This window comes from Phascolarctos cinereus, unplaced genomic scaffold, assembly GCF_003287225.1.
Source record: "Phascolarctos cinereus isolate Bilbo 61053 unplaced genomic scaffold, phaCin_HiC Scaffold_1;HRSCAF=81, whole genome shotgun sequence".
NCBI lineage: Eukaryota > Metazoa > Chordata > Mammalia > Diprotodontia > Phascolarctidae > Phascolarctos > Phascolarctos cinereus.
This window is the reverse complement of record NW_027555514.1, coordinates 13,617,650-13,639,105: the sequence shown is the minus strand read 5'-3', so window position 1 is coordinate 13,639,105 and position 21,456 is coordinate 13,617,650. Positions and strand designations below refer to the sequence as shown.

The 21,456-nt window shown below is 46.4% G+C and overlaps 1 protein-coding gene across 1 annotated transcript in view; it reads right to left on the bottom strand.

The window, feature by feature from the left end:
• DNAH11 (dynein axonemal heavy chain 11) overlaps window positions 1-21,456 on the bottom strand; it is a 320,191-nt gene that overhangs the window by 58,635 nt on the left and 240,100 nt on the right. The window contains exons 58-63 of the mRNA XM_078150757.1: window positions 17,106-17,219; window positions 15,088-15,231; window positions 13,750-13,932; window positions 12,081-12,182; window positions 11,193-11,327; window positions 4,915-5,088 (exon numbers count right to left, since the gene is read on the bottom strand). Coding sequence (XP_078006883.1) covers window positions 4,915-5,088; window positions 11,193-11,327; window positions 12,081-12,182; window positions 13,750-13,932; window positions 15,088-15,231; window positions 17,106-17,219 — 852 coding nt within the window. The remainder of the gene's footprint in view (window positions 1-4,914; window positions 5,089-11,192; window positions 11,328-12,080; window positions 12,183-13,749; window positions 13,933-15,087; window positions 15,232-17,105; window positions 17,220-21,456) is intronic.

The following is a 21,456-nucleotide window of genomic DNA, read 5'->3' as shown; positions in this document are numbered from 1 at the left end:
TTCAAAGTCAATATGTAGCCTGCAGGGATTCTTATGTACAATTTAGTGGTCCCCATTTCTAACTAACCTAAGCCATCATCTTTCAAAAAACAAATGTATTGCCATAGTCTGCTTTTATCATCCACATTTCCTTATATCCCCTCCCAAATCAACATCTTTAAGTCTTCACCCTCATTCATGGTAGCAATGTTTCATGAACGTTGTTGCTGAATCTCCACATCTGGTACAGAGCGACCAAAAAGAAAGTAGATGAGCACGAGAACGGAAAAGGATGGTGGCATATGGATGTAACAGAAGATTGCCATGACGTAAGAAAGGAAGAGTACGTGGAATTCCAAGAAATATGGGAAGAGATGTACAAACTGATGTAGAGCGGAGGAAGCCGAGCCAGGACAACCACAACCACAATAACCGTGGTCGTGGAAATGAGATGGACGTCAGAAAGAAACCAAAGATGTTCTGTGTGGTCCTAATGCTTAGCACAGTGCCTGGCTCCCCTAGCAGATGCTTAATAAATGTTTGCTGGCTGGTTGATGAGTAATTGCAATGACCCATCTTGGTTCCATAGAACAGTCAGTAGAATATGCTGCCCTGAAGCAGCTGGGGGTGACACAGTGCACAGAGCCCCGAGTCTGGAGTTAGGAAGAAGTGAGCTGAAATCTGGTCTCAGACACTTAGGAGCCATATGATCCTAGGCCAGTCACTCAACTGCTGTTTGCCTCAGTTTCCTCAACCGTAAAACAAGGATAATGACAGTATCTACCTCCCATGGCTGTTGTGAGGATCAGATGAGATAATATTTATAAAGTGCTTAGCCTAGTGCCTGGTATACAGTAGGCTCCATATAAATGCTTATTCCCTTTCCTTCCCCCTTCTCCTTCCTCTTAGTAAAATGGGAGGGGACCACAGGGACAGTATATACTGTCAGATGTGGTTCCTGTAGCCATTGGTTTGATTTAGCTGTTTTTTCTTTGGTACAGAGGTGGGTGGGAAGGGAGGTCCCCAGTGGTGGGGGAGGGCGAATCTACCCCCAGAAGCTGCTGTGATGTACAAATGTGAAAGACAGCCAACAAACATTTACTGACGTCATGTGCCCGGCACTGTGTTATGTGCTGGGGGTAAAAGGAGGAAATGAGATTGCCCTGTCCTCAGGGAGCTTGTATCCTAATAGGAGTGATATCCGAGAATACTCACCAAAATAGAAAGGAAGAATTCATCTGGAAGGTTTCTGGCTTTGTTTTTAAATTAGGACTAAGTCATTTCCCATGACAACATGCATGGCTGCAGCTTCACCTCACTACCTCGGGGTTCTGGGGGGACACATCAATTCATCATTTCCAAATTTTAAAAGGTGGCTTTTTTTCCTCATAAGCCTAATAAGCTTAAGTAAGCACGAACTTCCGACGTCAGAGGGTGTGATGTCCTACCAGCATCAGAAAAATATGGGCAACCTGGCTTGAAAACGATGAGACGGTTTCCTAGTTCTCCAGATGGTGAAGCGTCATTGAAATCAGCGGGTGATGGGTGGCGTTTCACGTAAAGCCGTCTTCAGACAAGCGTGTTGCCCATGACAAAGAGAAGGACGCCAAAGGGGGAGAACCCAGAGACGAAGCTTCAAAACCATGGAGAGCGCAACCTTGCTCTCCCTCTCCATAGCATGACTGGACATGTTTCATTTTGGGAAGGAAAACATTCATCGTATGGGCGCCAGACTGAGAACCTCAGCTTGTCGAAAGAATGAGCCTGAGAACCACTGGGTATTTAGAGAACTGTCTTTGCCGCGGAATCTCCATCGCCTCATCACCTCCCGCTGGGCCAAGGATGCTCGGAATAAACTCTCCTTGCCTTTGCCTCTCCCAGTCCTTCCTTTGAGCTCACCTCAGGTGCCTCCTCTTCCATGAAGTCCTCCTGGCCTCTCCCAGATGTTGTCTTCCTCTGTACCTTTCCCACAGTGCTTTGTGCAGATCTCTCTCTTTTGTTCTCTGCATACGCTACCTTGTACTTAAGTCACCTATCTAAACATTTTATATTTTAGACTTGACTCTCCTTTAGGGTGGGAACTGAATCATTCCCCCCCCCCCATCTTTGCATCCATCGTTAGCATGTCATGCAGTGCCTGGGACAGAGGAAGAGCTTAAAAAGGTTTGGATTCAAATCAAGCATGTACCCCCTCCCCCTATGCCATTTCTTAAAGTACATGTTAATAAGAGCTAACATTTATGTGGCACTTTAAGGTTGGCCAAGCATTTCATGACTCGGCCATACATTTCTTTCATCTTAGGATGGTTTTTGTTCCTAGCCCATTGCAGGTGAGGTGCCATATATGGGCTGATTTACACCTACCATGCATCTCTCCAATGACCCTGGGGAGTTCCTCAGGAGGCTAGCCTTATAGCGGCATCAGATTATTGGTGCATAAAAGAGAGGCCTCTGTTTCAGGAAGAAGACTGGGGTCACTAAAGCACTTCCCCCCACCCCAGAGGGAGTCCAGCCTCCTTTCCTCTCCCTGCTCAATTCTGAGCCTGGCTCGCCATCTTTCCAGGGCACATCTACAACTCTGATCAACAAGCATGGTTTGTCCGGTGTGGATGAGTAAGCTTTAATATCCTGAGGGCTTGTGGCTCTCACTGAGGTGCTTCTGCAATTGGCACCACAATGTCAGCTGCAGATGGGAGCACCTGAAGGACTTCACCATCCATTGGGAACCTTGCTTTCATTTGAGTTTTGAGGTGGACTCTTCCATGACAACCGCAATCACCTTCCGTGAGCGTCCATCTCTCTGTTTCATGTCTCGCCTGATGCTAATAACATTATTCAACACATTTTATCACGTGGAAATATCTTGGTGTTAGAGATGTATTTTTTTCAAATTCAGATATTTCACTGGCTTTGCGATCTCAGGGATGCCAGCTGCAAGACATCCCCGCCTGCCCACCCTATGTTCTCCTTCCACGTCTGCCAATTAACTGACCATAAAGAGCCAACCTAACATGCTGGGGGCTTCCTTCATGTCTCCCAACATTGTGGTGCTGAATTTAAGTGTAGAGAGCAATTCTCTATCACCTGCCATTCTTGAGTGATAAAGATTCTGACACAAATTATATAATGTGGCAGTACTAAAGTGTGGTTTCATTGAGGCTGAGGGGATAGTCGGGGAGTCTCTGCAGCTGTTCCTGCTACGCTTGTTCTTGCATTCTGTGTGAGGGGCCAGATTACATGCATGCAGGCACATGTTCATGTATGTTCAGCCATGTAGCGACCTTCCTAACATGTAGATGACCGTTGTGTCAAGCGTGTTCCAGGTTTCATCTAGTAGACACCATCATTGACCCCAAGTGGAAGAATTTAGTTTTTCTATAAATCAATAAGCATTTATTCATTTTCTCTATCATCATTCATCTTCTTCATATTTCATCCCAAGGTTCTAGCCTGTTCAGAATGTCCTAGATCCCAGTGTGGTCCTCCATACCTTCTAAATTTTGTCACCCACAAATCTGATCGTCGTCCCCCCTCCTCGTTTTGTTAGGGAAGACCGTAAGGCCAGAGGAGGTGAGAGACAGTTGCTCCAACACAGGAGTGAAGAAGTGCATCAACAGAAAGAGAATGTGACGTGGGACAGACTTTGGCTGGAAGAAGCCGCTGAACGCAGAAAAGGTCGGTGGAGGGAGTCTGGATAATGACCGAGGACACGAGAAGGGAGTCCAACGGGGAGTCCGCTAAATGGAAGCGGGTAGGAGGGGGAGGCCACAAAAGATACGGGCCCCAGGGAACGGGTTTGAAGAAAATTGAATCAAAGAGAAAAGTGAAGAGATCATTTCTGGCTTTACATTTCTGATTCTGCTGCAGTAACGTGCATTATCAGTGCTCCAAAGAAGCAGCACAAACCATGCTGAGTCAACTCAGAGATTCATGAAGCGAACATAATAAAAGTGACTAAGACAAACTCCACTGTGCAGGAAGCCTCATTACTTCATATCACAATTTTGTTTCTTAAAGAACGCAGTCTGAACCTTTACATACCACCCCCCTTCCCCCATCAATTTTAGTGCCCTGGGTCAAAGCTCCAGTTGTCCTGCCCTAGTTATGCCTCTCCTGATTCCCCAGAGTCAGCAACATGCCATTTACAACTGCATCTCTAGAGAAGTTATGTGGAACAATAGGAAAGCATTTGGGACCTTGGTCTAGCAAAAGGCACAAAGGGCTTGTGTTCGAATCCCCACTCTGCCACTTAGAACTTTGGGCAAGTCAGGTCACTCCTTTGGGATTCCATTTCTTCATCTATAGAATGAAGGGCTGGATTTCATTATCTCTGCAGTCCCTTTTAGCTCCAAATGCCAGATACCTGATCTCCTAGAATACAGCAACCTGTACATATCCTGCCCTCAGACCCATACAATCCTTGAGCCACATGCAGCTCATTTAGCCAGTCTTTTTTTAAAAAATTATATTTTATTTATTTTGTTAAATATTTCCCAATTAGTTTAATTTTTTTAAACATTCACTTTGTAAAATTTTGAGCTCCCAATTCTCTTCCTTCCTGCCATCCCTGCCACACGATATTGATCATACACGTAGAGTCACGCAAAATCTGCCGTTCTGAGCCTCGGTTTCCTCAAATGTAAAATGGGAATAATAATGCCGATAGTCCCAACCTTGCAGGGTCCTTGAGAGGAAGCACTCTATCAACTCTAAGGCATTAATATGAGTCAATTATAATATCTCTACTTATTTCTACATATTACTTTTCCCCTCTTGAAACCTTGGACCTCAATGCAAGACCACCTGCTGGGAGCGGCTCCCATCCCTGTCTGGGACAAAGGGCCTCAGAAATCCTCAGCCCAGTGCAGACAGTAGAGCCTCGGCGGGATCAGAGTTCCCACTCAGAGTCTCCGCTTGGCCCCACAACAAAGGTACCTGTTGTGACTTCAGGAAAGGAATCCACTTGCATTCAACCAGCTCCCGCCGGTAACGTTTTGTGAAGTACCCGACATAGGACACGAAGGCCGCCATCAGGAGCACGTCCCCACACAACGTCTTCTCTTGGGCCTCAAAGGAGGCAATGGACTGACCCCAGCGGATCTTCTCAGACTGAGAGACAGAACAGAAGCCGATCAGATTCTGAGCCTGAATCCCCCCTTCCCCAGGCCCGCTTCTAACCAGCCAACCCTATATAGTATTTCATCCCTTTCTTTCTCTGAAAAGTGCTCTCTCTTGTTATCGACTCTCATTTACTGGGCTTTCTGAGGCCAAAATCCCCCTTCCCTTTCATTTTCCACCATTCTCCTCTCAATAGCTTTCCCGTTCATAAAGGGATCCAGAGCTCTGACCGAGGCTGCAGGAAAGGTACCCTGGCCTCTCCTCCAGCACGCCACCACCTTGTGTTTGGCAAATGATTATGAGACTTTCACCAGGGGCTGAGAAAGTGCAATGTAGGGGCAAGCATGCTGGCCTTGGAGTCAGGGGACCTGAATTCAAATTCTAGCTCTGACAATTCCGTGGGCAATTCCCTTCCCCTTTTCAGGGCTCCGCTTTGTCATCTGCATGATGAGCTGGACTGGATGTCCTCATAGGCCCCGTTCCAGATCTAAGCTTCGTTTGGGTGACAAGCAAGAGGAAGATGGAGTCCTGAGTCAAGGGGACAAATCTGACCTCTGAGGCAGCACTGAGAGCTGATGAGATGACACCTATAACTAAAATAGTTCTCCACATGGGCATAGCGTGTTAAAGAAAAAGTACAGGTAAAGGTAGGGGTGGGTAACAACATTGTGTATTAAGAAGGTATAATTAGGTGAGAAAATCTCTGAAGGAGAGTGGAGGGTACTTGGAGGGAGAAACACACAAGAGTGCCCCAGGGTTCTGCCCGGGGCCCTTCGCTGTTGAGTAATTTTTGTCAGTGACTTGGATAAAATGATACTACGGTCATCAAATCAGCTGAGGACAAAAAACTGGGGAGAGAGTTAACCCTGTGGAGGACAGAAGCAGGATCCCAAGGGATCTCGCCACACAAGAACACTGGATAAACTTAATAAGATAAATTCACTAGGGAATTAATGTACAAAAAAATCAACCTGGAGGTATAAAGGAGGAGAGACACAGCTAGACGGAATTTTTCTTCTACAAAAGTTATGGAGGTTTTAGGGAAATTCAGGCTTGGTATGAGTCAGCTGCATGAAGTGGTGGTCAAAACAAGCAGTGAGATATTGGGCTGAATTCATAGGGGAAGAGCTTGGGGCAATAAAGGGGTGATTATCCTGCTGTCCTCTGCCCTGGTCAGACGTCACCAGGCTGTGTTCAGTTCTGGGCACCACAGTGTAAGAAGGATACTTACAAACTGGGGATTGTCCAAAACAGGGCAACCAGGCCCTGAGCTATGCCATACAGGATTAGTTAGAGCAATTGCACATCATTAGCCTGGGGAAAAGACGACTCAGGGCACGTGGTAGTTACCTTCAAGTATTTGAAGAGCTGTCCTGCAGAAGAGGGGGACAGATTTGTTCTGTTTGCCCCCAGAGGGCAGAATAAGGAGCAGTTGGTGGAAGTTACAAAGAGGTAAACTGAGGCTCAAGGTCAGGGGAAAAAAGCATCCTAACAATGAGAGCTCTCCCCAAGCGTGAGTTCCCCCTCCTTGGGGGTCTGTGACCAAAGGCTGGACAATCCTTTGTTAATCACTTGGGGATTCCTTTCATCTATAGGTCAGAGTAGCTGACCCCTTCAGCTCCTCAAATTCTGTGATTCTTTGATGTTGTGAGATACGATCTGTGAGTGCATACTCTCTCCAGCTCCGGAGAAGCAGCTTAGTGGTCTGGGGGCTGGAACAGAGCCTGGGCTTGGAGCCAGGAAGCCCTGAGACTGGCCAGCTGCCACACTTCTGCTAGCCTTCATTGTCTCAGGTGTGAAAGGGGGGTGAGGATACTTGTAGACAGGATGGGAAGTGGGGGGTGGGGCTCAAATGAACCAATGTAGGTGAAGATCTTAAAAGCATTACATAAAAACATCAGTGATCATTATTATTTCATTCCTATCTTTATGTTCAATGGACTAAAGTGACATTTTATATGGGTTTGTGTATGTTAGTGAACTTCCCATTATACATATGGGTTAGCATATATATATATACATATATAATACGCGTATATGTTGTAATACAGATACTTACTATTTATACTGTATACAGCTGGCTTACTAGCTGTGTGACCCTGGACAAGTCACTTAACACTGTTTGCCTCAGTTTCCTCACCTGTAAAATGAGCTAGAAGAGGAAATGGCAAACTATTCCAGTACCTTTGCCAAGAAAATTCCAAATGGGGTCACAAAGAGTTGGACATGACTGAAACGACTTAGCCCATAGCTTTGTATATATTTGTTTGCATGCTGCCTCCTCCATTAGATTGTAAGCTCCTTGAGGGCAGGGACTGACTTTTGTCTCTTTCTACATTTAGTACAGCATCTGGTACACAGTGGGTGCTCAATAAATGTTCATTGATTGATTGAGACAGAAATGATCTTTGTTGTTACCTCACTATTCCTTCAGATTTAATGATTGAGAAATAATTGTACAAGTGCATCACCCATAACAACTATTATGATGGTAATAACAGGCAATGTGTCATAGTTAATTAAAAAAAAAACCCAACACTGGCCTCTCAGAGCCGAGAAGACCTGGGTTCAAGTTTGACCTCTGTCCCATACTTGCTATGTGACGCTGGCCAAGTCACCTCACCTCCTAGTGCCCCAGGTGACCCCCTAAGACTCTAAGTTATAAAGAAGGCACCAATTTGCATTGGTAGAGGGGATTTTCTTATCTGGGAGTTCCCTATATCAATGACCTCACAGGCCCAGTTTCTATATGACAATAATAATTGTTGTTGTCGTTGTTATTAATGTTATGAGCTATTAGGGAAGAACATCAGGTGCCTGTTGGTTCACGGTCTTTTCCTGATGCCATCACTAACTCATCAGTTGGCGACAGCCATGACCTGATAGAGAAAGATGGAGCTCATGTCCCTACTGCCCTCCTAAGACTTCCTTTGCTCTTCCTGGGACTGGTGCTCTCAGTGAGCATTTAATGTCACCCCATACGAAGCAACTGGCCACTAAGCCATCTTTGTTGTGCTTTACAAGGCAGCAAAGATAGTAGATTGACCATTGGACTGAGAATTGGAAAGACCCAGGTCTGAATCTCACCTTGAAAACATCTGATTAGGCCATCACCATGAGGTTTGCCAATGATACCTGGATGGAGGTTGGGGTGGGGTAATCTAGCTTGTTGAACTTGGCGCCAATCCATCACTCACTAAATACTATGTATTAGGTGCTAGGGATACATATGCAGAAGTGGGATAATCCCTGTCCTCAGGGAGCTTACATTCTACTTAAACCTAAGGAACGTTTTTCTCTGGTGAGGTACTGGTATAGTTATTAACTATGTGACCTTGGCCAAGTCATTTAGCATCTCTAGGCCTCACTTTACCCATATGTGAAATGGGAGGCCTGGGCTAGAAAGTCTAATCCACCTCTAGCTTTCATCTTCCCAAAGATGTCATTTTCCATGAACTCATCAAAAATATTTAACAACAACTTGGGCTTGTGAAACTGTCCAATTCCACGCTATTTAGGCTGTTGAATTATCACCACCCCCAGGATACACTGGAATCAGGGTTAGAATCAAAGTGTGAAGTTTTCTCAAGGGAAGCCCCTCTCTTTGCAGGACCAAATTCACACATAATTTGCCACTGAAGGATGTCAGACATTGCAGGATTCATCAGCCCCTTTCTTAAGTCGCCGACTGGAGCTTAGCAGGCAAGAAGCCATTAATTTGCCAGCCGGGTCTCTCATTAGTCCGTTCACCATCTCTGTTGTCTTTGGTTGGTGAATGGTAAATAATAAAGGGCACCCACCTCATTCTCCAAAACAGCTTTAACTCTGAAGATTTACTCAACGTAGAATGATGGTCCATTTCCATCTCCGATAATTCTGCAATCCCACCCAAGCCACATAAATCACCAGTGACTCTGGCTAACAAGGGTTTAGGAGTTGCAACATGAAGTGCGATAAATTTCCAGACAGTTAAAAATCACTATAATTTTATTCTAATGCATTATAGATTGCCCGTAATGTCATCCTGGCCGGGGTGACCCATTTCTAATTTTGAACAGCTGTTCAGCTTGGGAGTTAGTTAATGATTAAATATAAATTGCCTGATTTATTAGTCTGAATGTTTGAGCTTCCAGGTCAATGCTATATAGACAAAATCATCAGTCTTGATGCTTTTCAGAAGTTAACTGTCTCCTGCTCTAGTCAGAAAGAATTTATCCTCAAAGGAAAAGCTTTGGCATTCTCAATCAATCCTTTTAAATACCTCCTCCACCTTAGCACACATGCCATCCCACCCTTTCCTTCCCACTGAAAACCTCTAAGGAAAACCCTTGGAAGAGTCTGGATGGGCCTGGAGATGGCGAAGGGCCTCATTTTCTCTCAGTAACACATTCGGCAACAGGCACCAACATTAGAGGGGCTCACCTTCCACCATGAGTCAAGGGAAATGCATTTTCCTTCCCTGCAGGTAGCCAGGAATGCAAGCCTGGAAGGACTACTTGCTTGGTCTACTGGGTCAAGAGTGGTCTATCTGCTCAGAGACCCACTTCTTCAGAAAGTGGACCTGTAGTAGTAGGCGGTGAGTTTATTATCGACTCACCCTGAGAAATGTAAGTGGGACAAGGTCCAGGAGGAACTCCTGGCCAGGTTTGGAAATGATGTGACCTATCGCCTTCCTTGTTACAAGGAGGCTGTGACCAGGGAAGGCCTAGATTAAATGGGAGAATTTTCCTAAACACCCTGATGACAGAAGGCAAAGTGGGGGGGGGCAGGGAGCTGCTGATCCCATTAAGGAGCTAGATTTATCACAAAATCAATACTTCTCTGTCAGACATGGTGGCGTTTCTAGCATTACAGATAGGCCAGTGCCTCTGTCTGCTAATCTAGGGCACTGCCTACTGCAGCACACTGTTAGGAAGTTTATTGTTTTCCTTACGCCGAGTCTGAAAGTACCCCTTCTAATTGTGCCCACTGGCATCAAGCAGAATAAGCTTAGTCCCTCTCTACAAGGCAACTTTTCAAATTCCTGAAGAGATCAATTTTCTTACTTATAGGTTTTCTTATCAAATCTAAGTATCCCTAATTTTTTTTAACCAATCATTGCGTGGCGTGGTCCTGAGGCCTTTTAGCATCCAGCTTATCAATGCCCTCCCTAAAAGGTGGGGAACAGAACTGAACACAGCCTTCAGATGGGGCTCTGGCCCTCAGTATGCCTTTGGTGGCCTCCCATCTCCCCTGCCCTTTACATCACCCATCTCTGGTCATCAAATAATGGGACAGTAGAATCAGCCATCTACTTTAATCCTGAGTCATCCCAGAATAGAAGTCTTCAAAAAACACAGCAGGCAAATTAACTTACATTTTGGTGTTAAAACCTAGTTCTTTGAAAGGAACAGGAAAAATAACCTGAACAAATGTAGCATCCTCCAGGTAAATATAGCCCTAACGTTAATAGGTCCACTAGGAAGGAGTCAGAGCTTCCATCCAGGAAAAATCACATTCAACCTATTCAAGTGATCTGCCTCACCTTGGCATGCTTGGTTGACTCCAGCAGTAACTATGCATGGGAAAGAACGCTGGCTGAACCTCTTTTGATAGGGCAGTTATCTTTGTAATAACTACAGCATCCTCAGGTTCACCTCCCATCTTAGGGAAAACCCACTTTATTTTTATTTTTTTAATCATAATTTTGCAAAATGGAAAATTCACTGGAGATAACACACCCTTAGCTGGCAGTCTCCATCTGTTTGACCATGGATAACAGGGGTGGATAAACGGTGATGCTGCCCTGACCTTGGGAATCATTCAGTCCCTGTGCTCATTAACAGGAGACTGCCCCGGCTGTCAGAGTGTATGGCCATGGCCGGATACTAATGCCCTCAATTACTTAGGGTAAATTTTCCCCTCTGGGGAGCAAAGAAAGAGAAATAGGACTACGGTTTGTGATCCAAGAGAGACATATCAGGGGTCATACTTTCCTTTCCTTTTTCTTGTTCTTGTTAGTTAGTTACAGGGGGGTGTGGAAGAAGAGGGAACATGGAAAAAGAAACGGAATCCTTAGGCTTTGGTCCCCATTTTGGATGGAAAAGTCAACTTGCCTCGAGCTCCCTGACAAGTCTGTTGGCCAGCCCAATGGTCTTGTTGGTCTGGTTCACCTGGTCTTGACACCGGACCTTCTCAGCAATCGCCTTTTCAAAGGATGCTGTAAGATGGCTGAGATTGTCTCCCAGCTCCTACGGCACAGAGTCCAAATTTACTTTTGTCACAAACCATGATGTGCCTTAGTAACAGTGGCTACATCCCAATCCTCCTGGAAGGCACGTCTCTGTCCTTTTAGATTCCCACCCAACTCTGCTTTTGGACCACCCCCCTTGCAGCTGTCTCATCCTGGACTTTCCATGAAAGTCTCGCTGTCCCAAGAGGGAGTTTCTCCTGCAGCCTCCATTTTGTGGTGGGGTCTGGGACAGCCTTTCTCTGCCCACTGACTCTGCTTTGACTTTCCATACTTCAAAACCATTCCTCCCATGCCAAGTATCTTCACCTGCCTCTGAGAGCACCGCCCACTATCCCTTTCAGCTTCCTTTTGTGTAAATGTGATGTAATACTGAACCTTGCAGAAAACCTGAGTTTCTAAGTATGGAAGGAAGGGAAGGAGAACATTCCAGACATGGGGCACCATCTAGGCAAAGACATGGTGGTGAGAGATGAAATGCTACAGACAGGCAGTCAGTTTTGTTCTCCAATGAGTCACTAAAATGAATTGTTAAAAATCAGCAAAACCAGAGGAGGCATGGAGGTTCAAAGGCATAAGCCCCCTCTCTAGGATAACAGCCAACCAGGCTCTGCAATTTCCATCTGGGGGTTACCTGGTGTCTCAGGTAGGGCTTTGGTGTGACTCCGTCTGAAGGGGGATGCCAGAGCTGGCAGGCTATCCTCACTCTCCAGGGCGCTTCTGAGCCAGGCATTCCCTCCCACGTGAGACTTACCTTGAGCTTCCTCCGGATGGCCCCCAGCTTTTCCGTAGCTGCCTCCAGCTCCATGTTGGCTGCCGCGAGAGCCTGGCGCTTGGGCTCCACATCACAGTAGACCTGAGGGAAACCAGACGAAAGAAGGTGCTCAGGCCAAGCTCCTGTGCCCACCTCACCTCGGGCTCCCTGACCAGCCTGTCGGCAGGCCAATCGCCTCATTGGCTTGGTTGTACATTCTTCAGGTGAGAACCCAGCAGTTCATGCTGATATAACTGAAGGTTGCGAGATGTCCAGCTCAGGAAGCCTGCGATGGATTCTAGGTTGTCTGGGATCCTTTTAAAAAGGGGTCATGTTATCTAAAGGCAGGGAAATGGATACGATGAACTTCCAAGGTCCTGGATTATACAAACAGAAGGTCGTAGATTGAGCAAGAGTAGATGTTGGAGGCCATTAAGTCCTCCCTCTTCATTTTTCAGATGAGGAAACTGAGTCTGAGAAGCAAAGCCCCTGGGGCCACATAGAGTAATGGGCATAACTGCTATATTTTGAATACTTCCTACAAGTATATGAAGCATGCGTAGTCAGTTAACTAACACACATTTATTAAGCACCAGGCATTGGGGATGCAGGAAAGGGCAGAAACAGCCCCTGCCCATGTGGGTCTGAACATTCTAAAGACAGAAATAGCAGCATACAAGATCTATACACATTCTATATAGCTGTGGCCAGGAGAGAGGAGCCCCATTTAGAAGGTGGTGTTTGAGCCAACTCTAGAAGGAAGCCAGGGATTCTAAGGGGCAGAGGTGAGGAGGGAGGGCATTCCAAGTATGGGGGACAGCAAGGGCAAAGACGTAGAGGCTGGAGACGAAGCCACATCAGGTACCATCACAGCTAGAGGGGAGTAATGTGGAAGAGAACTGGAAAGGAAGGGGAAGAAGCAGATTTACAAAGACCTTGAAATGTCAAACAGGCAAATTTTTGATTTGATCTTGGAGGAAATGGAGAGTCAACTGAGTGGGGAAATAACATAGTTATGAGGCTCCGAGGGGCTAAGAGAGTGACCAGACCCCCTGAGGTCACTCAGAAATTAAGCAGCAGGGCTCAGATTTAATCCCAGGTCTTGACTCCATAACCAGACCTTTCCCCACTGGACCTCAGGGCTATTCCAAGATTAACCTCCATAAATAAGGGGGACTAGCCATTTGTTTCTTCCCTTGGCCAGGGCCTGCAGACAGGTGAGACCAGGGCATGCTCGACTTTGGACAAATAGCATTCACTCCACTGCATATAAATGAGGCTAACTGCTGTGTTTGGCTCAACAGCAGAAATACTTTTAATGTGAATGCAGACAATTCTCAGGTGTGATGCATATCATTAGTTGAAACCTTCTCTATGTAATAGTGTCATATTAAAATAAGATACCCCCTCCAGCATTTTGAATGTCTAAACAACCCACTCAATCCAACCAGCATTTATTAAGCACCTACTGTGTGCAGGATACTGTGGCAGGAGGTAGAGAAACAGGTCAAACTGAGAAATAGCCCTGCCTTGGAGAACTGCCATGCCCGTGCTCTGTTCTCTTTAGATATCTGTCCTTCTGCCCTCTTTCCCTTTCCCCCTCTTTCCACGCAGGATGCTGATCTGGCTGAGCCCACCCCTAACCTTCCCTGAGTGCCCGCAAGGCTACCTCATAGAACCTGACAATGTTGATGACCCAGGCGCAGAGACCAGCGGCCGCAAAGGACTTGGTGCGGATCAGGTTTGGGTTGAATTCGGGGTCCTTCAAATATTGCTCATTAACCACTCTTAGACAGTTCTCCGGAATGTGCTCTTTGTCGTAGTTAATTAGCGCCTGCAAAAAGTCATCGACCTGCAAAGTGAAGAGACGCATTGCCATGAAGCTGCCACCACTGCCGAGAAAATGCCAAGATCAAAAGTTAAAATCGGCTTTTAGGCCGAAAATCATGAAAGCAAAATTGGCAAGTGGCATTCCTCCTACTGTTTGGCTTTTTCAGGCTTTCCAGTGTGGAGTCAGCATTAGCAATGGACACTTTGAAAATCTCTCCTACCCCAGGGTAAAATATTCAGTCCCGACACAGGAGGCATTCCCATTTTGAAGAGAAGAAAAGCAAGATAGAAAAGAAAAATAATAATAATAAAAAAGCCCTATTGCTTCACCTGCATTTGCAAAATTTTTCCAGAACAAGAAATCCATGTAATTTTCTCCTGCCTACACTTGGCAGCCCTCATAATTGTGCAAATAATTAGTAACTTTCCAACTGACGCTCACGGCGCCTTGAATATGCCTCCCGAACTCTGCAAAGAAATACTTTGTGGTTGTGGGGCTCTCAGCCCTTCCTAGGGGCCTTCCCGCGGTGCACAGGTGACCCCATGTTCCTAAGGTGTAACGCAGAGGACAGCCTTCTGCCAAGCAAGACGGGCCTTAATTCCAGGTTAGCCTTGATATGTGTGGCAGGTCAGGTGACCTTTGATCTTTACAACAACTCTGGGAGGCGGGTGCTGGTTTTCTCCATTTTGTGGATGAGGAAACTGAAGACTGTGAGAAGGGAAGTGATAGAGCAAGGCTAATCAATCTCTTTCACCCAAATAAGTTTGAGGCACTTCACAGCGGCCACACCTTCCCTAGGGTAAACACACCCAGTGCCTTCAAGAGACCCGCACAGGGCAGCCCAAGACCCTTTGCTGGGGCTGCCCTCCTCCGCACATTCTCCAGCTCATTAGTGTCCACTCTTAGCTGTGATCCCCGCAACTGAACATGGTACCCCGAATGGTTTGACCAGGGCAGAGGCCAGAGGCAGAAACCACTACCTCATTTCCAAAGTGCTGCCACCCTAAATGGAGGCAGCCCCAAGATGTCAACCTTGACACGAGCATGTGGTAGGATCCATTGAACAGAGAAGGCTTCTTCTTCTGACAGAAGGTTCCCTTGACTACCCAGCTATGCTTCCTGCCATACTGAAAATCCATGAAAAAAACAACATGGAGTCTGGTAAGGGGCCACTACCTTTCCCATAAAGACTTTGGCAGCTTTCCAACTCCGGTCTTTGGGCACCCGACCCTGCGGAGCCAGCAGGACCATTACGGCTGCAGTGACGTTGGTGACTGCAATGGGTGGATTGGGGAAGGCTTTCAGCTCTGTGAGGTTCACCTAGGAAACAAGAGACACACTCAGGCAGAATCCACTCGGCATTGCCAGGAGCTAGGTCAGTCTTGGGTGCGAGAGGAAGATGGTTAAATGTGTCTTTGGTATCTTCCTTTTCTCTCGTCTCCCCCTCCTTTGTTCACATGGAATGCTCCAGTCAAGCCGCTTCTGGGCCTGGAATCCCTAGGCTTCATCTCCTACCGTCTCTGGTCTCTACCTCCGTTCCCTATCCTCCATCAAAGCTGACCTCTCTCGAGTCCCTCTCCTTCAAGGCCCTCCCCTCTGAGGCTCACCTACTCTGGTTATTGATGGATCTGACCCTTCCCAGGTTCCCTGTCTAGACTTTGACAGGGAGACATGATGTTTTTACTCAAAGGATTGCCTGGGATTGTACAGCTGTCAAGCATGGAGGGCAAGCGGGGGGTGAATATTGTGAGACAGGCATCAGCAGGCATAGATGTGGCTGGTACTGGACAAAAGAAAAATGCAACATATTTCATATGAGACAGAACTCTATGTATCATAGAACTATCATAACACATATCTAGTAGCTGGACAGGTAGGGGGGCATAATGGATAAAGGGTGGGCCTTGGAGAAAGGAAGACTGGGGTACGTGTCCTACCTCTGACGTATGGGGGTTGCGTGACCTTGGGCAAGTCACTTAACCTTGAAGGCAACTCTCTAAGACTAGAGGTTATAGATAAGTTTGTACCAGCATGGACAGCTTCCATGTGAGCGTTCCCTCCAGGGACAAAGTCACAGTCAAGACAAAGACAAAAAAAAACCAAACAAAAACCAGAGCACACGTCTTAGCCCGAAAACTCTGAGCCTCTGGTGGACATGACCCACAGAAGGTGGGAGGCTGGGGCTCTGTGTGTGTGTGTGTTTGGGGATGACACAGGTGTCTCATCCAAGTTCAGACTGGCAGGATGCCAGGGTCCGAATAAGAGGGAGGTGGAGGCAGGCTGTCCAGCCGAGGAAGAGACTGCCTCCCGAGGAGTGAGCTGCCCCTTCCTGGGAATGCTTGAGCCGGGACTGCAGAGTTGTGGAGGAGATTCCCGTCCTGGGAGGGAGGCCTGCCTGATGACCTCAAGGATCATTCCCAATGGGAAGAGGGTGTAAGGGGAGGGAACAAACATTCATTGAAGGCCTACCACGTGCCAGGCACTGTGCTAAGGGCTTCCCAAATATCTCATTAGTATCCCCATTTTGCAGAAGAGAGAACTGAGGCAGACAGAGGTTGAGGAACTTGCCCAAAGTCACATGACTAATAAGTGTCTGAAGCTGGATTTGAACTCTGGTCTTCTCCAGCCCAAGCCCAGCACTCTACCTGCTGTGCAAACTAGCTCTTCCTCCTCTTCCTTTCCCTGCTACTGCTCCTACTGCTGATGCACTGCTATTACCACCCCCACCATTACTAATAACAGTTTTGAGCCATTAAGCTTCAGTGCTAATTAGCACTTCTTTTGACCCTGAGGACCTGGGTTCAAAGTACAGCTCTGCCGCGTACTACCTTGGATGAGTCACTTTGCCAATTTTTTTTTTTGGTGAGGCAATTGTGGTTAAGTGACTTGCCCAGGGTCACACAGCTAGTGAGTGTTATGTGTCTGAGGCTGGATTTGAGCTCAGGTCCTCCTGACTCCAAGGCTGGTGCTCTATCCACTGCACCCCCTAGCTGCCCCTCCTCCTTTGCCATTCTTAAATCAGGTTTGTGCATCTTCCAAATGACAGGGTAGGATTAGATGTCTCCTAAGGCCTCTTTTAGCTCTGAATCGATGATCTTCAGTGATTTACCAGAGTCCAGTTATCCAAACCCCCACTTCTTTTCAGAATGACTTTTGAGGCAATTTACTAATCTGAGAAACTGGTTGACATGTACCCTGTTCAGCGTAACCAGTGCGTTTGTGGCCGCGACAAGGGCAGGCTCCGCTTTGGCCAGGTCAGCCTCACACTCTCTCTGTTTCTGGAATACTTCTGCCTGGATCGCAGCCACCTAAGTGCGAACACAAAACACACACACACACACACACACACACACACACACACACACACACGTGTTAGCATCTTCTCATGAAAGACACAGTTCTGAATGCAACTGTGAATTCCAACAAAATCCTATTTCATCTGTATTTTGAGCAGGTGGACAATGGTGGGCACAGAACCTGGCTCACACAGCAGGTGCCAGTTTGGGGACAGCAGCTTGGTGTAGATTCCCTCTCTGAAGGCAAAAGATACCTGCTGTGTGATCCTGGGTAAGTCACTTCACTGACCTTTTGGTTTCCTTATTTGTAAAATAGATGTTGTCAAACTTACAGCATTACTTATAAAGGAAGTTTTATGGAAAGAATTTTGTAATCACTCAGGCCGGATAGAAGGGTGAGTGAGGATCGTGACTTCAAACAAGAATCATCATGACTATGGGCTTGGGGCTTGAGGAGGCCACACCTTATGAGGAATTATCCAAAGTAACGCACAAGATGTCATCTGACAAACGTACGACTGGAAAAGAAAAGTGCAGAAAGACTGAAGGATAAACTCAGGACTGCTGTCCCACACAGCGCATCAGCATCCACGCAATGTCATGGGACCACAAGGGAGGTCCTAGGATGTTGACTGGACCCCTAGTAGATAGGAGCACACTGGTTCAGCAGGTAGGGATGGGTCATAATTAGCATTAATGAATGGAACACCCACATCTAAGATGAGATTCCAGATCCATCGGTGATAATAACTAATGTTTAAAGCATTTGAAGGTCTGCAAGGAACTTTACCCATAATATCTCATTTGATACTCATATAACAACCATGTACGATTAGTGCTATCATTACCCTATTTTCCAGATGAGGAAAGTGAGGCAGACAAAGGTTAGGTGACTTGTCCAGGGTTGCACAGTGTCTCAGGCAGGGTTGGCCCTCCACTCTCCCCGATTCCCTATTACCCTGACACTTTGCTGCCTCATTAGAGCATCAAAGTCTACTAGGAATAACAAATAACCATTCACTTTCTTATATGGCTCATATATTTGCAAAGCTTTCAATGCCCAACCACCCTCTGGCTCCCACCAGATCCCATATTAACAAACTCACAAAGCCTAACACCCAACGAGCCTTACCTCCCTCCTTACCAGCATTCAAGGCTTTCTACAATCTGCCTTGAACTCAACTGCCCTGCCTCTCTGGGGGATGACAATGACACTGTTTCCTATTGGGATGCTGCTGAATTACGCTCACTCTGCTAAAGCTCATTTCAAAAGCCCTCTCCTCCAACACATTGAGGATGACCCAGGTTGGTAATGACCTCCCCGTCCCAACCTCTCAATTTGTATCATAACTCTCTGCCTCATTTACCATGCCTTGCTATTTAGGACCTGAGTTCAAATGTGGCCTCTGACACTTACTAGCTGTGTGACCCTGGGCAAGTCACTTAATCCCATTTGTCTCAGTTTCCTCATCTGCAGAATGAGCTGGACAAGGAAATGGCCAACCACTCCAGTATCTCTGACAAGAAAATCCCAAAGTGGATCACAGAGTGTTGGACATGACTGAAGAGATTTGGGTAGTCCTCCTACCAACTGGCAGAGGAGAGGCAACTTAGCTAAGTCCTACAGGTCTGCCTCAGGCTCAGAGAGGATAAGGCAAGAGACCTGAGCCACACTTCAGAGATGGGATTGAACCCAGATCTTTGTGACTCCGGGTCAGGTCCCCAGGTCAGACGACCTTTCCTCCATATCATTGTGCATTACGGATTTAAGAGTTCTTGTCTTGTCCTCTTATTGGATTAGACTGTAAACTCCTTGTGGGAAGGAACTGAGGCTTATGGATTATTTTAATTAGAATATTTAATGTAATATTATTTATTTGAATGTATTATCTTTAAGTTGACCTGTCTTGTCCTTCTACTAGATTACTAGCTCCTTGAAGGAAGGGACTGGGTCCTATGTATATTTTGTACCATATCCCAGAAACTAGCACAGGGCTCTGCATATAGTAGGTACTTAAGAAATATTTGATGAATTATTAACTTAAATTGCATCATATGAGATAAACAGAATATGGGGACAGAGCTGGAAAGGAATAAAAACAACATGCATTTATTAAGCACCTGCTTTATACCTGACACTATGCTAAGCACCAAGGGGATTCGAAGAAAGGCAAAAAACGTGGTCCCTGCCCTCAAGACACTCTCCTTTGAACAGCAAGTCAACAACAACTGTGTCTGTAGAGCGGGAAGTGACCTCACTGGGAAGGGGGAGGGGGAGAACAGGAAAGAAATGGAGGCTGCCATTTTGCTGGCAGAAATAGGCAATCCCTGGGAGGAACCCTGGGGACTCATATTCACCTTCTTCTCAGGCTGCTGCCCAGAGGGAAGGGCTGGGGCCCATGGCCCTTGGAAAGGGAGGTCAGAAACCTGACTAGAAGTACATTACTTTCTATGGATTTGCAACAAATCAGGTTTAACTCTACCATAAAATTAGACCCAGCTCACAACAAATTACGTTGTCTACTACATCTTTATTAGCACTAATTACGTTTCCTTTGATTAACCACTATTTTGCTGCCTACTGTGTACTTTCCAAGCACGACTGTTAACTGGGTGGCTGGGTGGTTCCCCCTCCTCACTCCCCACCATGGGGCACCCTCCACCAACACTGCCAGAGGGCCCCTCCCACACACACTCGGGCACATACCCACACGCTGGGGGATAGGGCTTCTGAACCTCTGACATTTGGCAGTGAGAGAAGACTGCAAGTGTTTTTATTATACAAAATTATAAATAAAAATCTGTCCAGGTTAAAAAATCAGGACACTATTACATTTTTGTGTGTGCATATATATGTATATGTGTGTGCATATGTATATATGCAGATAGTGTAGCCATCCGGAGGGACTTCACAATTCTATGGCATTGTGGAAGGTCTGTGAACTGATGTGCATACATCATCTTGTGTGATTCTTATCAAACAATACCAACAAAAAGCCGCATTTGCTTTTGAAGCAGATGTTATTAAACCCATTTTATAGATGAAGGTAACTGAGGCTCAGAGAGGTCTAGTCACTTGCCCAGGGGTCACACAGGAAGGGGCACAGGCAAGATCCAGACCCAAATCTCCCTGGTTCCAAGAAGTTCTCTCCACTAGAATTTGCTGCTTCAAATACTGCCAGGCGCTTTGGTGGCTTCCTCTGTCTCTCTTTGGCATTTAACGCCCTCTGTGGGCTGGCTCTGACTCATAGCACATTGTTCCCCATTGTACATGGCACGCTCCTGCCCAACTGGGCTACTTCTTTTCCTCTCGGAGTCCCTAGCCCCCTTCAAACGTCAGCCCAAGTGCTCCTTCCTACAGGTGTCCCCTTCTGATTCCGCCGGGTGCCAAGGCTGTATGAAGTTTGGATCTAAACTCAGAATAGGACATTAGCATCGATATAGGCACAGTGGATGCTTGTCTGTTCTGTGAATGGTCTGTGAAAAGGACCAAATCACGAGGCTTTAAGAACTCATCGAGATAAAGAGGGAAAGTCTGGCACCATCCAGCCAACAATTCGTAGAAAGGGAATTTTTCCGTAACAAGGAAGGGAAAGCTTTTCAACAATGTAGGAAGGTGAATGGGGGTACTTGGGAGGTCAGAAGTTTCCCTTACTAGAGGTCTGCAAGCCAAGGCCAGAGGAACCCTTATTGGGTATAGAAGGAAGGAACATCAGAGATAACCCAATTCAACTTGTTCATCACAGAAGATGAAGCTGATGTCCAGAGGAGTCATGTGGCTTGCCCCAACACACACAGTGGCAGAGGATTTGAATCCAGGACCTCTGACTTTAAATCTAGTGCTTTCATTAATGTATAGGTTGGACTAGATGTTACTTGCCAGCTGTGACTTTGGGATATTAATACTATTTCATATTGTCCATGAGTCCAAATCTATCGGTTAGAAGCCCACCGTCTGTTAGTGTCTGAACAGTGTGAGCTGGGGGCTTTCACTACTGCAGAATCAACTCCAAATACCTATCCTTCCCTCAGTCTTTCTGAAGCAGAACCAAGCCCCACTTCCACCAGCAGCTTTCAGTTGGCCCAAAGGCAGAAAAATATTAGAGCCGTTCAAATTCAGCTGAAATATCAACCTCCGAATGAGGTCTGTTAGCAATGAAAACTGGAAGTGACCTTCCATCTGGGTAAATACAATCCACAAAACAATGGATGCCCATTAAAAGGAGGCCTTGCTCCAGTGAAGGACAAA